The 22,068-nt window shown below is 44.5% G+C and overlaps 1 protein-coding gene across 1 annotated transcript in view; it reads right to left on the reverse strand.

Moving 5' to 3' along the window:
* LOC147709519 (dynein regulatory complex protein 1-like) overlaps nucleotides 1–22,068 on the reverse strand; it is a 546,368-nt gene that overhangs the window by 355,978 nt on the left and 168,322 nt on the right. The window contains exon 6 of the mRNA XM_086926016.1: nucleotides 11,074–11,160. Coding sequence (XP_086782142.1) covers nucleotides 11,074–11,160 — 87 coding nt within the window. The remainder of the gene's footprint in view (nucleotides 1–11,073; nucleotides 11,161–22,068) is intronic.

Genomic DNA, 22,068 nt, shown 5'->3' on the forward strand with positions numbered 1-22,068 from the left:
GACCTGAATTTGAGGGAGTTGGCTACCACCGAAAGGTGGCCGTGGAGGATGGGGGTATGTTTGGGTACCCTTTTACCAAAGAATTGTGCAAGTTTGTTACTACCTTTCTCAATAAAGCTAAACAGTCCATGTGAAGGGTGTTGAGACAGGAGGTTTTCAGAGAGCCTGGTAGAGGATGAGGGTGCTCCAACACCCCAGCCCCATCTTATTTTCCAAACCCTTTAAATTCCGAAGTTCGGGGATTCTCGCCCACTTTAGGTGCTGACTGAAGACGTGGGACCAGAGGATCCAAAGGAGCAGCCAACGCCCCAGAAGGATTCTTCCCAATCAAAAGAGGGCAGAAGCTTGAGGAAGTTTCTATCAAAATGGAGGGCGGTAAATGGGAATGCTTGAGTTTGACAGACAGTGGCTGGTTTTCACATGGAATTATACAGGAGCCCCAAACCAAGGAAGCAAACCCAATCCAATTTACTTTTCAGAGGACGACTTTCCAACAAAAACCTAGCGGTTCAAGCTTTACTGGACAAGAAAATTCTAATATTAACTGTCTTACATCCCAGGCGTTTTCTCAGCAATATATTCTTGTCAAAATAAAGACAAAAAGGACGGTGGGGTCTGCTTTTATTGTTGAACCACTGCCATATCCACTGGCGGTTAAGCAGGTTGTGGTACTCTTTTACAGCAAGTGTATGACTTCTCAGCATGGCCATTTGGACTTTCCTCCACTTCATGGTGTTTTACCAAGCTACTGCGGCTAGTCATGGAACTTCTACAGTCCAAGGGGGTCAGACAAAATAGTGTACTAGGAAGACATTCTAAAGAGCAAAGATCTCTCTATGACAAAAATCATTGTGCAAGGATTTAGGTTTTATATTCAACATGCAAAAGTCAGGATGCAATTCTAGGTGTTTGGAGCATTAGTCATAGACTCTATGCAACAGAACTTGAAACTTCCGTAGAAAGAGATGACACTCATTTGGAAGGAACTGAGGGAGACCTTACTAGAAGAGTAGATTCTTTGTGAAGTCTAGCCAGAATAGCGGGCTTCTAGAGTCATTGATTCAGTCGATATTCTCAGGACCCCATCACAGTCAAGCACCATAGAAGATGGTGGTCGATCATCTCAGGAAAGGACTTACTTACGCAGTGGCGGTATAGCTCTTGATGGAGGACAGAATGGACTGAAAAGTTGGCTCAACCATATGAAGCCCTAGAACAATAGGGCCATAATTGGGTCAGCACCAGACTTGGTGATAATAGTGTGCAAGCGGCTCAGGATGGTAGGTGCTAATTACAGGACAATAACCACGGGTGGCTTATGTTCAGATCAAGAGAAAAGTCAACACATCGATTTGTTGGAACTTCTTGCCAGCTCATTCACAATTAAATGTCTGCTAGGGACAAGGTCTTATGCTCCATACTTCTCAAAATGGAAAATGTGTCAGGGGTCTGATACATAATTCGGCTCAAGGTTTGAGTGCCCTTGAGGAATTAGGCAAGGATTTCTGGCACTTCTGCCTAAACAAGAGGAAGTCAGCCACAGCAGAATATATACCCTGAAGGCGTAATACTGTAGCGGACTGGAATTCTAGACACTTGAAAGATGTCAGTGCATGGAAACTCGATCCAGAAGTGTTCCAAGAATAATGCAGAAATAGGAGCCATGTCAGAGAGACCTATTTGCATTAAGCCTCGACTATCAACATCTGAGAATCTCCAGTTTGAGGTCGGATCATCTGGCAGAGCGGCAGTGCTTAATTTGAGCCGGAGGTTTCCGGTGCTCAGCACCGGCACTTAATTGCCCGAACGTGCAATTATATCAGCTGCCACATGGTGGCGCTAATTGTGTAATTTAAAGATGAGCAGAAAAACAGTTGTTTGTTAATTCAAACATTAAAAACAAATAATTCTTGCCACCCAAGCCATTCTTAAAACTTTGGCGTCCTCGAACAGTATAAATTGTCACACTTGCAGCAGTGTTGTGGTTTGAGGTTGTGTAGGTACAGTGGCAATATGTGTTGAAAACTGCAGTGGCCTCCTGACAAGGGGCCTGGCACTTTACATATTAAGCAGTGTAGTGCGGACAGATAAATACCTGCAGCACTGGGCCAATGCTGAGGAAATGAGCTTCCTCCTTTCTTCATGATCATAAGGCTGATGGCGCAAGTAAGGGGACAAAAGTGACTCTGATCGTGGTGACACCAGTTTGGAGTACACAAGCCCTGGTTTTCAATTCTTCTGGAACATTCTTTGGATTTTCAAATCCTACTTCCTCAGAGATAAGACATCTTGAAGTCTGTTCATGGGAACTCTCACCAGTTGGTGGCATGGGTGATTATAGGAGATGCAGAGAAATTCCAGGTAGTTTGCTACAGCTTCAGAGAGCTACAGCAAGAAAACTTGTTTAAAATCCACAGCCTAGAAATATGGCACGGCTTGGGGAATAGGGTCCCATTGGTGTCTGGGACAGAATCTCGATCTCCTGGTGGTCGATGTTGCACATGTTCTGAATTTTCTATCAGAACTGATAGATAAAGGTCTAGCCTACTGTACCATTAATACTTGCAGGTCTGCAATTTCAGCAGCCTATGTCCCAAATAAGAGGTTCCCATTGGGCGAACATCCCATGGTCTGTAGGCTACTCAGATGACTGAGACTATCGGTCCCTTCGGAACCAAAGTATTCACAGTTATGGGATGTGAATTCAGTTATACTGTTTTTGAACTCTTGGCCAGATAAGCTGCTTTTGTCCAGGAAACGATTCAGAAAAGGGGGTGGTGATGATGAACAGAGTGTCTGAATTAAGCAGACCACTCTTACCCAGTCCAAAGATCAGGGCTTGATCCATCACAGTTATTTATCTCACTGCACCATCCCAGCTCAGAACCTGGCTATATGCAAATCAGTCTGTCCCTGGCCCAGTGCATCATGGGAACAGGGCAGACTAAACTACCAAGCCAATTCTTCACCAGAAAGGAGACAAGTTACCGGGGACCGGTTTCTGGCATTTCAGCCTTCTTCGGCCCGGCTTGCTTGAATCCTGATGGTGCAGTGAGAATGGGACTCATGTCTGAGTATACCCTGCCACACCTATAGTGGCCAAAAACGATTCAGAAAAGGTTCATCACCACCCCCTTTTCTGAATCATTTTGTCCACCATAAGCGTGGAAGGGTATACTCAGATGTGAGTCCCTTGCTCATTGCACCATCAGGATTCAAGCAAGCCGGGCCGACGACGGCCGAAATGCCAGAAACCGGTCCCCGGAAGCTTGTTTCCTTCCCAGTATAAGAATTGGCTTGGTAGTTTGGTTTGCCCTGTTCCCATCATGCACTGGGACAAGAACAGACTAATTTGCATGTAGCCAGGTTCTGAGCTGGGATGGTGCAGTGAGCTAAAAAACGGTGATGGATCAAGCCCTGATCTTTGGACTGGGTAAGAGTGGTGTGCTTAATTCAGACACTCTGTTCATCACCACCCCCTTTTCTGAATCATTTTGTCCACCATAAGCGTGGAAGGGTATACTCAGATGTGAGTCCCTTGCTCATTGCACCATCAGGATTCAAGCAAGCCGGGCCGACGACGGCTGAAATGCCAGAAACCGGTCCCCGGAAGCTCGTTTCCTTCCCAGTATAAGAATTGGCTTGGTAGTTTGGTTTGCCCTGTTCCCATCATGCACTGGGACAGGAACAGACTAATTTGCATGTAGCCAGGTTCTGAGCTGGGATGGTGCAGTGAGCTAAAAAACGGTGATGGATCAAGCCCTGATCTTTGGACTAGGTAAGAGTGGTGTGCTTAATTCAGACACTCTGTTCATCACCACCCCCTTTTCTGAATCATTTTGTCCAGGAAACAGGCATCGGGTAAATTAGCTATGCTTTTATGAATTCTTATTTACCGTAGGAGAGTCTCAAATGTGAGAGCAGTAGATGTGTCACCTGGGATGTTTTGCCCCAGATGTAGTCACTTCCATAGTGTTTATGAACAGCAAATGTAATGTCAGGTTGGTCCAGTACCAAGCCTTCCCAGACAACCCAAATTTGTGTGCTATTAGATGCTTGAGGGCGTACAAGACAATGATGAAAGATTTGAGACCAACTGGTGATATAGATTTCTAAACGAGATTCCATTTTAAATGTACTTAGTGTCAGCCTGACTTTAGTTATTTTATTCTTATATACATTCATGACACGAAAACGCATTCAGGGCTGAACAATAGCACTGACTAACAACATCAATATGCATCTGGATAGGGGGCAATCCGCAGTACTAGTGGTTCTGAAACTTTCTGCTGCATTTGTTATGGTATGAAACAAGTTACTTACCTGTACACTATGGTACTCCAGTATTGATATCTTTCATAGATTCACATGTTTGTATCTTCCCCGTCTTCATGGTGGGAATCTCACAGTAAATGAAATACATAGAAGTAAAAAGAAAAAACTGCCTAGATATAATAGATAAGCACGGACTTTGGTAGCCCAATACCATCATTATGTGGTCCAAATGCCAGCCAATGAGATACCAGCCCTGAGATCACACTCCCCAGCAGAGCCATCACACCTCAGATTTCCAGCCCCACGAATGAGCCAAGGAAGTGAGATAAAGTGGTCCGCCTGAGAAACGGGGAGGCGGGCAGGTCGCATGTGAATCTATGAAAGATGCCAATACTGGAGAACCATAGTGTACAGGTAAGTAACTTGTTTTTTCTCTAGTATTGAATCTTTCATAGATTCACATGCTTCTATCAGATTAGAAAGCAGTCAACTTACAAGGAATCGTTTCCAGGAGAGCACTCATCTCTTACTCAGGCTCTGCTTCCTATTTGTAAGGCTAACCAATATCCTCTAGAAGATAGAACAGGATTTGTGTTTCAACCTGTATCATAACGTCAAATACTACATAAAATTCAATGGCACATAGTATCAAAAATATTCAAAACAACATTTTTAGGAAAAGATATTCACATGAAAAAAGAGACATTTTCTTTGGACAAAACATTGTTAGGTAAATACCTTAATGAAACCGATGATGCAGCACTGCTTGTCCCACTGCTGACTCTGCTTTCCAAACTGTGTCCAGACAGTAGTGCTTGGTAAACGTGTGGGTATTCTTCCATGTTGCCGCTCTGCAAATATCCGGAAGTGATACTCCGGCAAACAATGCAGTCGAAGTCTACATTTTTCGGGTTCAGTGAGCTCGCACCTTCGAGCGTAAAGGATTTCTGGCTTTCTTGTGACACAAAGTAATGACTGAGGTTATCCACCTGGATATGCTAGTTCGTAACAAAGCCAAACCTTTTCTGGGACCACCAAACGCTATTAACAACTGACTTGTCTTTCGAAAGGACTTTGTCTTATCAATATAAAATTTTAAACACCTCTTGACATCCAGTGTGTGCAAAAGATTTTTCTGCTGCAGACGGTGGGTCATTAAAATATGTGGGAAGAACAATAGGTTTGTTGAGGTGAAAATCCGAAAGGACTTTTGGAATAAATTTAGGGTGAAGGAAAGGATCTGTAATGGAAAAGGCCTGAATCTCACTGACTCTTCTAGCTGACTTCAGAGCCAGGAGTAGAGCTACTTTCCAAGACACAAACTGCAGGTCAGCTTTGCGAATTGGTTTGAATGGTGGTTTTATGAGCTGTGCCAAGACTGTTTACAACTGCCATGGTACTGTTGGATGTCTAATTGCAGGGAAAACTCCTTTTAAAAACTCTTTTATCATTCTCTGCGAACAAAGAGATGGATGACCTGGCTTCCTGCGATACCTTGAAATGGCAGCCAGATGTACTTTGACTGATGCATGAGAAAGACCTGCCTTGGCCAGATGCAATAGATAAGGGAGAACCTGCTCCGGAGAAGAGTGTAAGGGGTGAAGAGACTGTGTCAAGCACCATTGGCAAAACCTATTCCATTTCACCACATAGGTTTTATTTGTGGAAATTGCATGAGAATGGGAGAGGATATCCCGGCATTCATCATCAATCTTTAAGGACTGAAATTCCTGCTCATGAGGTTTCATGCCGACCAGTTCAGCGAGGCCAAATAGGGATGAAGAACTTATCCCCTGTTCCTGGAGATCAAATCCTGGATTAGAGGATTCAAAAAAACTGTACTCTGGGAGCTACTGATAAGTGGAAAAGCTTCGAAAAAAAGAATTGTCTCGGAAATGCCGGGGCTATTAGAATTAAATGACATGGTTCCAATCTCTTTTTCCTGTGCACCTTCGGAATCAGCAGGAATGGGCGAAATGCATATGCGATAATCCCCGTCCAACGAAGCTGAAGAGCATTACCCCAAGACCCTGGCTGAGGAAATCTATTTGCAAACTGTTTGCAATTTTTGTTGTTGCAATTGGCAAACAGATCCAGAACTGGAGTGCCCCATAAGTGAAAAATTTGAATGAGCTGATCCTGATTCAGTTCCCAATTGTGACACACACTTGCTCATCTGCTTAGTGAATCTTCCCTTAAATTGTGTATTCCTGGAACATGTTGAACTTGAAGAGAGATATTGTGCACCAGAAGCCAATACCAGATATTGGATTGGTAGGACAATCTTTGCTGAAGATGTCCTCTTGATCCTCTGCCACGAAAGGAATACAATCTGCCTTGCTGCAGTGAACCCAATGCCCTCGCAGTATCTGTATCCCTCTTAATACCTTGCATAGCATCAGCCACATGACTTCCAAATAGATTTTCTCAGTCGAAGAGCATGTCCACTATTTTAGTCTGCACTTCCGGCCTGAATGAGGTTGCTGCGATAAGTGCAAAACGTTTGGCTGTATCTTCCTTCCTTGTCAGGAGGAGCTGAACACGTAGACGATGGATTCTTCGAACGTCGTTGTGCAGGCTGCATCGCCACAGACTCTGGACGGGGATGTCCAATAAGACATGCTGGTGATTCTGGAGCCCGCTATTTCTTCTCTATTCTGGTAACCGAGGCTGCGACAGAAGCAGGATGCTTCATAATTTTTAATCTCTCATCCCATATATGTTTTACCACGAGGATTGTACTTTTAGATTTCCTAGACGACTCTTTGAAATCATATATGAAACATTCAGTTTCCTTAACTGGTAGAGGAAGTTCAAATCTCTTAGAAGCCTTTTCCATGAGTTCATGGAATCCCAAGATGTCCTCCGGTGGCGATGTCATCGGGGAGGGTGATGGCGATGGAGATGAAGGAATAATGTACTGGTCCCATTCATCACCCACAGGATCATCCTGTCTCAGTTCTCCTTCCTCAGGTTGGTCTTCAACCTCGCTGTCAACTAAGTCATCTTTGATGGTAATGACTTTTGGCGTGATCACCTTTTGCGCCGGCGACGTAAGCTGTTTAACTGGAGCCTGCACCACAGGTTGTTGTTTACTTGTAACTTCCTTTGAAGAGGTATTAGCGTCAGGGACATGACGATAGTAGTCGTTAATCATGCTCCTGAGATCCAATACCAGAGATAGAGGCATGGACATAGCCTCCTCTCTGACACCAGGTGCGTTATCCTCCTCTTCCTCGTAGTCATAGGAGTCTTGAAAAGACTCATAACGTTTTGAGCCAGTCAGGGGGCAATCTTTAAAAGAGAAATCCTCCTACACTTCTTGGTATTCTTCCTCATCAGTGTCCTGGCTTTTGATTTTCAACTGAGAAGGGCTGTAAGAGACACCATATTCCTCCTCAGATTCCTGCATCTCAAGAAGGTTTGAAGGAGGCAGCGGAGAAATATTTGTCTAAGAAGTAAATTCACCATTGCCTGTTCTATCTGTCGATGAGCCTGTTGACGGTGGTAATCTTCTAATAGAAATCGTTGTCCGTGATCTGCTCATTGGAGACTTAAAAGTTGTTGTTGACGGGGCAATCGTTGACGAGACCGACAATGGTGTTGGAAAAGTGGTCGACAACGGTGCCGTCTCCATACCCGTTGAGACAACCGTCGACGGTGTCGTCTGCATTATAGCCGTCGATGATGTCGTCATTGTAACAGTTGTCATCGTAACAGTTGTCGTCAACGTCGTCTACGCCTTCATCGACGGAATTGTTGTTGAAACTCTTTTCTTCATCGACTGATCCGACGACAGAGCCCTCGTCTCTAAGGACTTTTTAACAGGAGTATTAGGCAGTGCAGATGAAGAAGACTCTTTTTCTTTAGATTTACCGATCTTCTGCTTTTTTTAATCAGTTTTTGCCTCAGAATCTCCCACTTTACATTTTGAAGAGGTGTGAGCCTTAGAAACGGCCTCAGAGTCTGAATCTGAAGTGTTTTTTTTTCGTCTGAAGCCACAATAATAGCCGTGCCTCTCAATCCTTGTGGGGGTCCTCAAAAAACAATCTGGCCTTCCCACAGGATCTACATAGTCTGAACAGCCTCTTTTTAGAGCTTTCAGCCATTTTGAAGTTAACTTGAAGAAGAAACAATACCTCAGTTCCAGAGGAAAAGCTGTGAATACAGGTCAAAAGTTCAATCAAGTAAACAAACTGAGCAATGCTCAGGAAGACTCCTTCTCAAATGACTGCAGTTGTAAATCGGAGGTATGATGGCTCTGCTGGGGAGTGTGATCTCAGGACTGGCATCTCATAGGCTGGCATTTGGACCACATAATGATGGCATTGAGCTACCAAAGTCTATGCTTATCTATGGTATCGAGGCAGTTTTTTCTTTTTACTGCTATCTATTTCATTTACCGTGAGACTCCCACCATGACGACGGGGAAGATACAAACATGTGAATCTATGAAAGATATCAATATTTGAGAACTTATTCTATTTTATCTCCGCCTTTTGGGCATGAGTATCGGCAAGAGTCCCTGAAGTGGCTAGGTTACTTTTTGTCTTGAAGAACCCAAACTTTATCCCTTCTTCCATTCTGACCCTCTGGTAGTTACCTTTAGGGTAGCTCAATGCTCTTCATTAAGTTCCACTTTTTTTAATGTTTATATCAGACATCTGATCTCCATCATTCGGTCGTTCCATATGGAAGTGATGTCATACATAGAGGACATTGTAATCAACTTCTTTGTTGCCACAATCCCTCCTGTTACAGCTACATCCTTCTTTCAATTAAAACAACTTTAGATGTCCTCCAACTGCCTCAAGATCAAACAGGCAAAACCAAGATTATTTTCTTAGGCAAAAGTTGAGAGATTGGTCTTCCTGTTGGAGAGCGAAGGAACTTGGCCCAACTACTACTCTTACTTGTTCTGCCAAACATCTTAGCTACATATTTGAGTACCATCTCCTGTTTGTTAAACAAATATAGTAAGTGGAGGCTACCTACTTTGCTCTTCCCAGGATGTTGAGAACATTTCTACCTGTCCTTCCAGAAAATGCTAAGAACCGTGTTGTGCATGCCCTCGTTACCCCTAGGGTGGACTGTGACTCTTCCTACTTGGGATCCCAGACTATTTGGCCCACTGATTCCAATTGGTGCAGAATTCTGCAGCCAAGCTGCTATTGAAGCTGCCTATCAATGCTTCTGTCTCTGATAAACTCAAAAATCTTCATTGGTTCCTATTTACAAAGAGGCTCATCATCAAGTCCTTCTGCTTAGTTCACAACGCAATTCACATGCACATCCACTATGTTTAATCCAAATTCTAGATCAATGCCCCACCCAGCTTCTATGTGCTTTCTCTTCACCCCACCCATCTATTAAGGTCACCTGGGTGTTCATTACTTCTGTTTCTTAGCCAGTAAAATGTGAAATGCCCTGTCCTTCAAACTTTGAAACACCCCGTACATCTGTGTATAAACCCTCCTCAAAACCTGGCTTTTCAATGCTTTATTCTTCCCCTATGCTTCTCCTCTGTCTTTTTGGATCCTTGCACCAGGGTGCCTCCAGGGATAACAGTTTGAACGATATAAATACCTTGAATAGACATGGACGTTAAAGTGCTTCTTGAAAACCAATTGTATACTGGGGTTATCCTGCCTGAGGGAATTTTGAAGCACATTAATCTATGAAAGTTTCAACGCTGAAGAGCCCCTTGTCACAAAGCAATCTAGTAATACTTGCAGACATACGCTCCCCCATCGTTAACATGAGAGATGCTGTCCACAACCGTAGTGTAGAATGTGGAAATAAAAAGAAAGCCTACGGATTCAGCCTGATTGGACTTTTTATAGGAGAGAGCTATTAACAGTTGCAGGTCTTAAATGCAGCTTGTATTATAGGGAGGTAGACTTTAAGGAGTTTATGTATATTCATGGACAACTGTACTATTTGCAACCAAAGTTATGGCACTGCATTGCATGAATGGGAGCGAGCAGGACAGCGCCAGATCTACTACTAGGGTGTGTGCGTGATGGGTAGAATAGGTTTTGTACTGGAAGAGTAACCTTTTACTGGAAGGGTACTCTTCCCAATTCAACCCTTTATGTGGGGTTGTGCCATCATTTATGACACTGTAAAGCCTTAACAAATCGGGCCCTCAGTTTCAGACAGTTTGATTTAGAAAGTGTGCAGTCATCTATCTCAATCTTCTCCTTTAATAACTAAAACTGAATGCTAGAGAGAAACTTGAGGAGTGCTGCTATATGATCTGAACCCCCACTAGTTGCCACTCTGTACAAGATATAAGACTATTCGAACTGGGAGAAGAGTTCCTTTTCAAGGTTACAAAGGGAGGAAGAATGGATTTTTCTGCACTTTACAGGTCCTTGGTAACATCGTATTTTATTGATATGTATCTCCGTAGCTGATAGGATAACTGTCGAGTCCGGTATGTCCGGTGCGTGCTCTTGTAGGTTGGGCATTCCAGAACCCGGTGGTGTGGATGGGTTCTAGAATGGTTTGCATGAAGGGCGACAAAAAAGCAGAGTTAAGTACTTGCTGCTGAGATCTGTGTATATCCTGCATGTCACATATTTTAGTTCAAGGGAGCTGGCTCACTCTTTCGTCCTTCAGAGGCTGATGAAGTGATCTTTGAGTTGGGTAATGGCTATCTGACAGCACACTGAAACTCCAAAACTAAGGCAGCAAATATTACATAAAATATGTCAAAGTAATTCTATTCATTAGCAAAATGGAAACAGAAACTGCTTGACACCAAGAGAATGCTGGTCAATGCATTTACAATACCTCTTGATCCCTGCGGGCCTGCATTCCCTTTTCCCATTTATTTCTGTTTGCAGCCAGTAATTCTCGTCGCTCCAATTCAAATGATTTCTATTTAAAAAAAAATAAATATCCTAGGTGTTAGTCAAGTGTTTTCAACTTTTAATTTATTTTTCTCAAGATAATAAACAAAAGACAAGAATGAGCCCAGGCGCATCAAAATTTAAAGGTTAAAGATCCAGTACATATGCTAATGGTTTTATACACCTGATCCTCTGTGTCCACTCCAACTCATAGCAGAAAAGCCATGGAACCACCAAAATAAAGCACCCTCATTTTATTTTTTCCCCCAGGAGGGGCTTCTTCTGCCTCTATCCCCATTTAGGCAAGTCTTAAGGGTCCATGGCAGTAGAAGACCAGAGGGCCCACCCTCAGGTCTGAACTCTTCATGTGAATCTAAGAAGGCAACAGCAGTTCCATTGCTAGAATACCCTGAATTCTATGTGCCCAAATCCCAATCGAGGGAGGGTCCTGTGCACTTCGAACAGTCATTTCTAGTTTACCTGTTAACATCACGTAAGAAGGCAGCAGCCTGCCATGCTTCGCTATCCCCTCTAGTCTTGGTTCTCTGGGTCATGAGGTGCAGTATAGTCCAGAATCTTCTGGGTTTGAGCCAGAACTTTCTTCCAAAATGTTTCAGTATTGGGCAATACCACCTTATATATAATTCACCCCCTTCCTGATCACATACCCTCCAGCATTCACCGCTTATGTTCAGTTACATGGCCTTCAAAGTCCTTGGGGTCATATAGCAATTGGACATCAAGCTTTATGCAGTGTTTCCCTGTGCTAGAAAAACTGCAAGGACTTTGGCAAGCTCTTCATAAGGCTGCTGTCAAACTTCTCAGTTAATAATCCTGAAAGCCACTCAACTACTTAATTGAGAATTACCACTTCCCATACCAAGGGAACTGTTTTAGTAGAGTCTACATATGATAGAGATGAGGCCATTAGAAGATTCAGAGGTCATGAACAGTTCCTAAAATAACAAGTGAGGTCTAGTTACTGATAACCTATTGTCCTGAGCCATAGCCCATTGTCTGAGTTGCAGGTAACTCCACCTGTCCCCTTCACGGATGTCAAAGTTGCCTTCTTACAGCTGTCAATCAACTCTTCATCTCTTCTGCTGGGGACATGTCTGACAACACCAAGCAGCCCCCATGCCTCCCAAGTCACTGCTTCCAGGGCTGGTGTGAACCGCTGGTTGTGGGAAGAATGTAAGCAGTAAATCACGAGTTGAGGTGTCCCATACCCTCATCAGTGGTCATATTACATTGCTTATGTATTCATTTCTTGGTCTATACCATTTGTGCAGCCAAATCAGGTTCCAAGCTGGCCTTTGTGCCTCTATAGGATTTTCCCACTATGCCAATCACTAGAGAGCTAGAAAGGTAAAGAAATATGTTCACTCACTTTAACTGAGGCCAAAAATGTTCAGAGAAATCACAAAACTCAAACATATTCTTGTGGAAAAATTTTGACTACCATTAAAATTTGTAAAAATAATGGCTGATAATTACAGCACACTGAGACACCAAAATATGTCATGAAGAAAAATTGTAAAAATAAATTATAATTAATATTTGAATTATTAGAATCCAAGACTTTGCTCACCTTTCTACATGTGGGTCTGAATAGGGTATTCATGCAGATAACTTAAAAGAGAAATTGCAATGGCTGAAAGGATGCACGTGATATACAATTGTTCCCTAATAATTTGCAAGATTGAGTAACGCCATGTCAGAGGGAGGGATTAAAAGTTTAATTCCAATTTCCTTTATTGTTGGTATTTTTCATTGATTCACATGCATGAATCACTCTCGCTCTTGTCAAGCAGGGAGTTCCTATAACATTATAAGCAGGACATGGTCATGATGGGCCCATTAAATTGGGTGCCCTTTTCTCACCCACAAATTAGAGATTGCATGTGGCTTACAAATTAGTGGATGAATAATTTGTACCCAGTTTACACTCAAAGACAGTGAGTGAGTTTGGTAAGCACAACCCTGTCGTTGACAAAACAAAGAACATTTGTTTTGTGGTGAAAGCCTAAATCTCCCTCACTTGCCTGGAGGACGAAAGAGCAAGCAGTACCATTGTTTAAGAAGAAAAATCCTTAGCCTGCCCCTGTCGACTGATTCAAATGGAGAACCCATTAACTGTGACAAAAGATGTTTAAATTCCAAGGGATGATATATATAAAGTCAAATAATTGAATTGTGGCACTCTGTGGTAACCGTATTGTGCTCCTGTTGTATTCAAATACAGCTGGTGTAGGGTGCGGGTGGGTACCGCCCTCCAATCAGGGGCGTGAAATTCAAAGTATACGGGTTGCGTTGTCTCGAACAAGACCAACCTCCCGACTTAGCACTCCTGGATAAATTCCATCCAATAATTAATATTCCGTCATATCATCATCATCATTTTCAAATGAAAATGTATTGATTCGATAGATCCGTTATTCATAAATCACATTCATTGTGTTACATAATCACAAATGAAAGGGTAAATTAAATATTCATTTTGTTGAACAGATCCCGTTAAATAGATCCCAATGCAGTTTGGGACAAGCCCTTCATCAGGGGAGGGTATCCTAAAATGTAACCAGAATACCGATGATCAATGATCCAAGAAACGCAGTTTACATAGCTATTACAAGTATAGTGGAAACCCTTAAAAACCACAAGTGAAACCGTGATGTCCAAAGAACTGGAAGGAAAGATCCTCTATATGTTAAAGTGACTGAAAGAAAAATCTACATGTTTGAACGCAAGAAAAAGTGCTTGGTGGATTTGAATCAAAGGCAACTCTTAGTGAAGAACACAAACCCCCAAGTAAGAGATATCGTGAGTAAACTAGAAATAGATGAACAAGTTACTTACCTTCGGTAACACTTTTTCTGGTAGATACAGTATCTGCCTGTGGATTCCTCACCTTGTGAATATCCCCCTTGCGTCAGCAACATTTGGAAATTATTTTTGTAGCTTCGCGCCGACTTGGATTTGGACATCATAGAGACATGGTATCGCTCGTGACTCCGCTGACGTCACCGATGCCTACAATAGGCCCACGCCGGCGTGATGACATCAGTTCCGCCCTTTTTTCCGTGCCTTCGAGGCACATGGACGGACCAATGACAGTAGATATATACACAGTATACACAGTACACAATAGTCAAGGTAACACACACAGTGTGAAGCAAATGCAGAAAACATTTGAAATAACACATTTTCTTGACCATTAAGTAAAAACATTACAGTAAATTCTGGTATAGAAGAGTGGACAACGGGGAGGCGGGCGGGTCAGTGAGGAATCCACAGGCAGATACTGTATCTACCAGAAAAAGCGTTACTGAAGGTAAGTAACTTGTTCTGCTGATAGATATATCTGCCAGTGGATTCCTCACCTTGTGAATAGAGTCCCACAGCAGTCCCCACTCCCGGAGGAGGGTGTCCACTCCTCTAAACCAGGAAGTCCTGGTGAACAGAGCGCGCAAAGTGACCCTCCCTCCTCACTTCGGTATCTAAGCAGTAATGCTTCGCGAAAGTGTAGAGGGAGGTCCAAGTCGCGGCTCTGCAAATATCCTCTAGAGGCACACCTCTAGCCAATGCTGAGGTCGATGACTTAGCCCTTGTAGAATGAGCCCGTATACCCTCTGGTGGTTCCTTACCGGCCAAAGAGTAGCAGATCTTAATGCAGTGGACAATCCATCTTGATAATGTTCTTTTATGGACCGCTCTTCCTTTTTTACAACCAGCAAAACCAATGAAGAGCTGGTCATCCATACAACAGTCTTTCGTTCTGTCCATGTAGAAGCTTACAGCCCTCTTAGGGTCCAGACAATGCAGTCTCTCCTCCTCCTTGGAAGGGTGAGGGGGAGGATAAAAGGTAGGAAGGGTAATGGATTGACCAAGGTGGAAAGGAGTCACCATCTTAGGGAGAAAAGCAGCCCTGGTCCTAAGAACCATTCGATCAGCATGAATGGTCAAGAATGGTGGCTTGGAACTAAGAGCTTGAAGCTCACTTACTCTCCTTGCTGAGGTTATTGCAATGAGGAAGACTGTCTTTAGAGTCAAGAGCCTCATAGGACATTTGTGAAGGGGCTCAAAGGGAGCAACCATCAAAAAGGTCAAGACAAGATTTAAGTCCCACTGAGGCACAATAAAAGGAATAGGAGGGAACTTATTTGTGAGGCCCTTCAAAAACCTCAGCACTATAGGAGAATTAAAAAGAGATGGCTGGTCTGGCAAACAGAGAAATGCCGACAGCGCTGAAAGATAGCCCTTAACTGTGGCAACAGCAAGCCCTTGCCGCGCCAGAGAGAGAGCAAACTGGAGAACATCAGATAAATGGCTCTCAAAGGATCAATTGTTTTCTCTCCACACCATGTGACAAATCTTGACCATCTGTAAGAATATATGGACTTAGTGGAGTCACGCCTGGCTGATAAGATGACATCCACCACATCAGGCGGGAGAGAAAAGGAATTCAGGTTGCCCCGTTCAATCTCCAGGCATGAAGGTGTAATGTCTGGAGGTGGGGGTGTCGAACCTGCCCCTCCATCTGAGAGAGGAGGTCTGCCCTGAGAGGGAGACGGAGCGACGGGTGAGAGGAGATGTAGAGAAGATGTATACCACACCCTTCTCGGCCAATCCGGGGCGACCAATATAACTTGGGCCCGGTCTTGGCGAATTTTCCTCAGAACCCGAGGAATCAAGGGTATGGGAGGAAACGCGTAAAGGAGTTGACTTCCCCTACTCAACTGAAACGCGTCCCCCAAGGCTCCTTGCATCGGATACTGGAGACTGCAGAATGACGGGCAGTGAGCATTCTCGTGAGTGGCAAACAGGTCCACCCAAGGCGTTCCCCACATCTGAAAGATGTCGCAAACTACCTCTGGATGGAGCCCCCACTCGTGGTCGGCCGAGAACTGCCGACTGAGATTGTCTGCACGAACGCTCAGAACCCCGGCCAGATGATTTGCCATCAGACAAATCTGATGGTCCTGAACCCAGGACCAGAGACGCAGAGCCTCCCTGCTGAGACACTGCGACCCCACTCCTCCCTGTTTGTTGATGTACCACATCGCGGCCGTGTTGTCCGTCAGGTCTTGAAACGAGTGCCGCGAAGGGAAGGAAGGAAGGAAGGCCTTGAGTGCCAAACGTATCGCCCGCAATTCTAGAAGGTTGATATGAAGCAACCTTTCCTCTGGAGACCAAAGACCCTTGACCTCCAGATCCCCTAGATGAGCACCCCACCCTAGAGGGGATGCATCCGTTATAACTGTGGCCACCGAGGCAGATGAAAAGGCTTCCCTTGAGACAGGTTGCCTTCCACGCCCCACCAAGACACATCCGCTGCAGCTTCTCTGGAGATCTTCACTGACTCCCTGAGATCCCCGTTGTGTTGATACCACTGCCTGTGGAGACACCACTGGAGCGCCCTCATGTGCCAGCGTGCATGGTTGACCAACAGAATGCATGAAGCCATCAGACCGAGCAGGCGAAGGACCTTCAGGACTGGAACAACCGCTCCACTGTAAAATAAAGGAATCATTTCCTGTATGTCGCGAATCCTTTGAGGAGGAGGGAATGCACGACACACAGTTGTGTCCAATACCGCACCTATGAACAGGTTGCGCTGGGAGGGCACCAGGTGAGACTTGGGTACATTTATTGAAAAACCCAACCTGTACAACTGGGCTGTCTCTTGCAGATGTTGGAGCACTTTCTCTGACGACTCTGCTTTGATCAGCCAGTCGTCCAAATAAGGGAATACTGGGATCCCTGACCTTCTGAGATGTGCTGCCACCACCGCCATCACCTTAGTGAAGACTCGAGGTGCAGTAGTAATCCCAAAAGGAAGGACCGCAAACTGGTATTGTTGTGACCCCACCGTAAAACGGAGATACTTCCTGTGCGACTTCAGGATTGCTATGTGAAAATACGCATCCTGCAAGTCGAGCGACACCATCCAGTCTTCTTCCAGCAGCGCTTGAAGAACCTGTGCAAGGGTGAGCATCTTGAATTTCTCCTGTTTCAGATAGATTTTCAAGATCCTGAGATCCAAGATTGGACGAAGTCTGCCATACTTCTTGGGGATCAGGAAATACCAGGAGTAGTATCCCTGACCCCTTTCCTGCTCTGGGACCACCTCTATTGCACCCTTTCTTAACAGAGTCTGTACTTCTTCCTGTAGAAGTAACAGTTGTTCCTCTGTGCAATAACCTTGGCAAGGAGGGTAATTGGGAGGGAATTCCCGAAAGGGAAGGGCATACCCATTTTCTACGAGATTGAGAACCCAAAGATCTGATGTAACCGATTCCCAATCCCGTAGAAAGTAGGTTTAGCCGACCCCCCACTGGACCCACATGATCCTGAATGGCGGATCTAGGGCTGCTTCTCTGTGGCTGGGGGGTTGGAGGAGAGGGAGGAGGAAGAGGCTTGACGTCCTCGAGGACGAGCCCTTTGCTTTCCTCTGTATGACCTATACAAGGTATTTTGCTGCTGCTGCTGTTGTTGATGCTGCTGACCTTGTCTATAGGTCCGAAATGAAGAGCGTCCAAATCCTCTGAACTTCCTATTACTTGACGACCAAGAGATTTAGCAGTTGCTCTGCTGTCTTTAAATCTCTCTAAGGCTGTATCTGCCTTCTTGCCAAAGAGTCCAACCCCATCAACTGGCAGATCCAACAGTGCTACTTGCACGTCTGCTGAAAAATCCGAGGATTTTAGCCAAGCTGATCTTCTTGTGGCTACCGCAGTGCCCATGATCCGTGCCACAGAATCAGCAGTATCTAGACTGCTTTGGATAACTTGACGTGCTGCTGCTTGAGTATCAGACAACACCTCCTCAAAGTCACCCCTGCTGTCATCCGGAAACTTAGGAATCAGCGTGCGCATTGAGTCCATAAGTGCGTGCACATACCTCCCCATGAAGTGGCATTTGTTGACTTTAACGCCATACTTGCGGAGGAGAAAGTCTTCTTGGCCACTTGATCTTGCTTCTTGGCATCCTTGTCACCAGGCACCTGGGGGAAAGCACCAACTGACTTCTTAGAGCACGCAGCCTGAATTACCAGGCTTTCAGGGGAAGGGTGAGATGTTAAAAAGGCAGGGTCTTCCGGTGCCACCCTATATCTCCTCGCCACACTTTTTGAAACAGCAGGTGCAGAAAGCGGCTTTTTCCACACCTCCATAATGGGTTCAGTTAAAGCCTCATTAAATGGGAGTAACGGCTCCACTGCTGTGCTTGGTGAATGGAGTACTTCCGTAAGCAGATTTGACTTAAATTCAACAGTTGGTAATGTCAAATCTAAAAGTCCTGCTGCCTTACTCATTACCACATGATATGGCTGGACATCCTTAGAAGGCGCATCCGGACCTGATGGTAATTCCCACTCTGGGGAAAAATCTAGGCCGCTAGCATCAGCCAGCTCTTCGAAGCAATCCTCATCCAGCTCACCTTCCTCCAAGTCTGGATGAGACTCAATGTACCTTCGTTCCTCCAAGAGGCGTTGTGCTTCCCTCCTGGACCTCTCCTTTACACGCCTCGCAGCCGGATCCACCATCGACTCCGACGGAGCCGGAGCCGACGTCGGTACCGAATCCGATGGCCCAGATGCATGCTCCAAAGGTCTGCTTGGAGCGTGCGACGCCAGTATCGGAGTCGACGACTTCGGCCGTGCCGGCGTCGACCTCGGCCACGGCGGCGTGGGGCTGGCATAAACGGCATGAATGGTGCCGGGGCATAAGAGTGTGGAACACCCACATTAAATGCCAGTGGACCCATGGGACCCGAAGGTGCACCAGAGGGGTACTATTCCCTCGAGAATACGCCATATATAGCGCTCAGGAACGCTGATGGGTCTTGGCCTGGTGCAGGAAAAGTTGGATGAACACCCTCAGGCCGATCTCGAGGTAGATTTGAATCCGGCTCTTCTACAGGCACCGATACTTCTTCCTCCACAGGGACTTCCTCCTCCTCCTCTTGAGCCGGGACGGCGTCGGAGTTGGATTAGAAGCTGGAGCCGGAGAATGACTTGTGACTCCGAAGCCGAGGCCTCACCTTCCCGATCCGGAGTCTCTTGCAGCGGGATCACCTTCGATTGAACCTTTTTGGGTGACCTCGACTTCGAGCCCGAATTCTCACCTGACTGACGTCGAGACTCATGCCTCCTTCTCTTGTGCTTCTTATGCGACCTCGAAGCATGTTCCGACGAGGACTTCAAAGCCGATGCCTTTCGAGATCTTGATCTTGACTTCGACCTCGACCTCGACTTCGTCCTCCTCGAGCGGGATCTTGAAGTCTTCCTACCTTTGTCGGCTTTCAGCTTCGCTAAAAGAAGTTTGGTTTCCCTCTCTTGCAGGGCCTTTGGGTTTATTTTTCGGCACGATGAACATCGATCCACATCGTGGTCGGAGCGTAAACACCAGATACAGTCTTGGTGCGGATCCGTAATGGACATCATCTTCCCGCATACCTGCAGGGCTTAAAACCAGGCTTCTTTGTCGACATTTTAGGGAGACAAAGAGGCAAGAGAACAAGAAAACACAGAAAAATAGTAACAGAGTTACCAAAAGCTACTGAGTATCCCGAAACCGCTAGCGTCGACCAAGCGGAAAAAAGGGAACTGATGTCATCACGCCGGCGTGGGCCTATTGTAGGCGTCGGTGACGTCAGCGGAGTCGAGAGCGACGCCGTGTCTCTACGACGTCCAAGTCCACGTCGGCACGAAGCTACAAAAAGAATTTCCGAATGTTGCTGATGCAAGGGGGATATTCACAAGGTGAGGAATCCACTGGTAGAGGTATCTATCAGAAGGAAATAGCACAGTAAATCCAGAAACAAACTCGGTTAGCTTTATTTGCGCCATTGCATACAAGTGGAAATAGCCGTTCGAAGGTCAGTGTGGATAAAAAGATGGACGCAACGCTTTGGAACAGTGATTCGTGAAGAAGAAAATAACGTGCACAGTTGAAGTGAGAACATACTGTTCACTGTAGCTCGAGTGAAATACCCATTCAAATGGGTGTAGGAATAGAAAGAAGATGAAACAGAAAAGGAAGAAGGACGTGGTGTATGAACTGAAACACTAGTTGCATTAAAGATCCCACCATCTTGAATCAAAAATAAGGTAAGTGCACTAAATGATGAGTTAAAATGTGAAATCAAAAAGTAGCTAAGTCATCTAGTTCAAGATGCCACTGATTTATGGACGCATAAAAGGAAACATAGCAAAAGAAAACCCACTTAACAAGTTCGCAAAGATAAAAATGAAACAAGAGAATAAACTGCTATACCAGAATTTGAAGCGCACAGTGGGCATGCAGTGCATATGGCAATTTTCTTTTTTAAGTTCAGATGAGCCAACGGATGGGTTAAATAGAAAAAGCAAAAACCAAATAACGCTTTACAAATAACAACCTAAATCCAACTGTTTATTTAGACCTTTAGGATTGCATGAATCCAATTTATTCATCCAGAAGGATACTTGTTGTAGGAGCCATTTTTTGTTGTCTCTTCCTTCTTCGATTGGCACGGTTTCTAAGATTACAACCCTTAGTTGGCTAACATTGTTTTTGAACTTAGAAAAATGTATGGCAACCAGTGATTTCTCATTGCCCTGAGGCGTGATGGGGAGCTGGGGGTCATGGCTTCCTTAAAGGCACAGTGCCAGTATTTGATGTTTTACATTTGCTTTCATTTTCTATGCTGTTAATTTTCCAATGCAGCCTATGGGCTAACAGTGCCTGATTTTTCTGCTATTCATTAAAGGTAGTTCAAGTGTCTCTTGGACCTCCTGGTTTGTTTGTGTATGTTGCAAAGACAAGGTCTCAGAGCATTGCTTAGCCTGGTGTGTGTTTATTCTGAGAGGCAGCATTGATTGTTGAAGAAAAATAATATTTGTAATATATATATGTGATTTTTATATATTTTCCGGGTCTCCGCGCTTGGGCGGGAATATTCTTTTGTGCTTATGATTATTGATGAGAATCCCCTGGAGGAGATCGAAAGCTACCTAGTTACTCATTTGTGGTACAAGGAGCAAAATGTAAAAAAATAATGGAAGCCTCATAACCTGAACCAGATGCCTCTATGATCATTTTTGGAGCTGTATATAACATTGTGAAAAGCAACCATGTCATCCACTGGGAAAGTGTATGAGGTGGAGAGTGTAGAGAATCTACTTACAGCCTACTCATGTCTGATTCTGATGAGGACATCCCCCTTCTCTGCAGAAGGTGTGATCTTGATCTCCCTCATCTGTCAGCACTTCTCTCCCTGGAAAATCTAGAATGGTGATCTTTAATTATTTCTTTTGACAATATTATGATCTCTAGATTGGTTAACATCTTTGCTTTTCAGCTTTATGCTTTTGTGGAGCAGGTGGAGGTTGCATAGGAAGATTAGGATCCACAGGAGTCAATGCTGATGGTGTAGAAAGTCTAGAACATAAATAAAGCAACCCACTAGTCCCCAAGGAACTGGGTATAATCAATAACAAGATACAGATGTTCCTTGAAGAATCATTTACTGTGACTTAATATTTCAAAACGTCACAAAAGTGAACAGAATATTTTTTATATTTGATTCAATCAATTTTATCAAAAAACAGCAAAGAATATATTAATCAAATCATGTACGGCTACAAATCTACTACTGAGTCAATATACATCTATGAGACATAGTCGTAGCTAATATCTTTTGTTAAATATTCTGTTCACTAAGATCCTTTTGATCTCAGTGCAAATGTGATTCACCCTCTTCCTATGCCATTGGCAGTAGCTCTTCCATAGATGGTAATGACTCTAAAGCAGATAGAACACCAACAGTAAGCTTCCAGGTTATGACCTTTTCACTGGATGTTGGCATCTGGCCTTTCGGCGCAGTATGATGACCTGAAGCACCCATTGCAGCACTGTTGGCCCTTGATATAAAAGATGATCTCACAGAGAAA

The sequence above is a fragment of the Lissotriton vulgaris genome, chromosome 6, assembly GCF_964263255.1.
Source record: "Lissotriton vulgaris chromosome 6, aLisVul1.2, whole genome shotgun sequence".
In the NCBI taxonomy this organism is placed as follows: Eukaryota; Metazoa; Chordata; class Amphibia; order Caudata; family Salamandridae; genus Lissotriton; species Lissotriton vulgaris.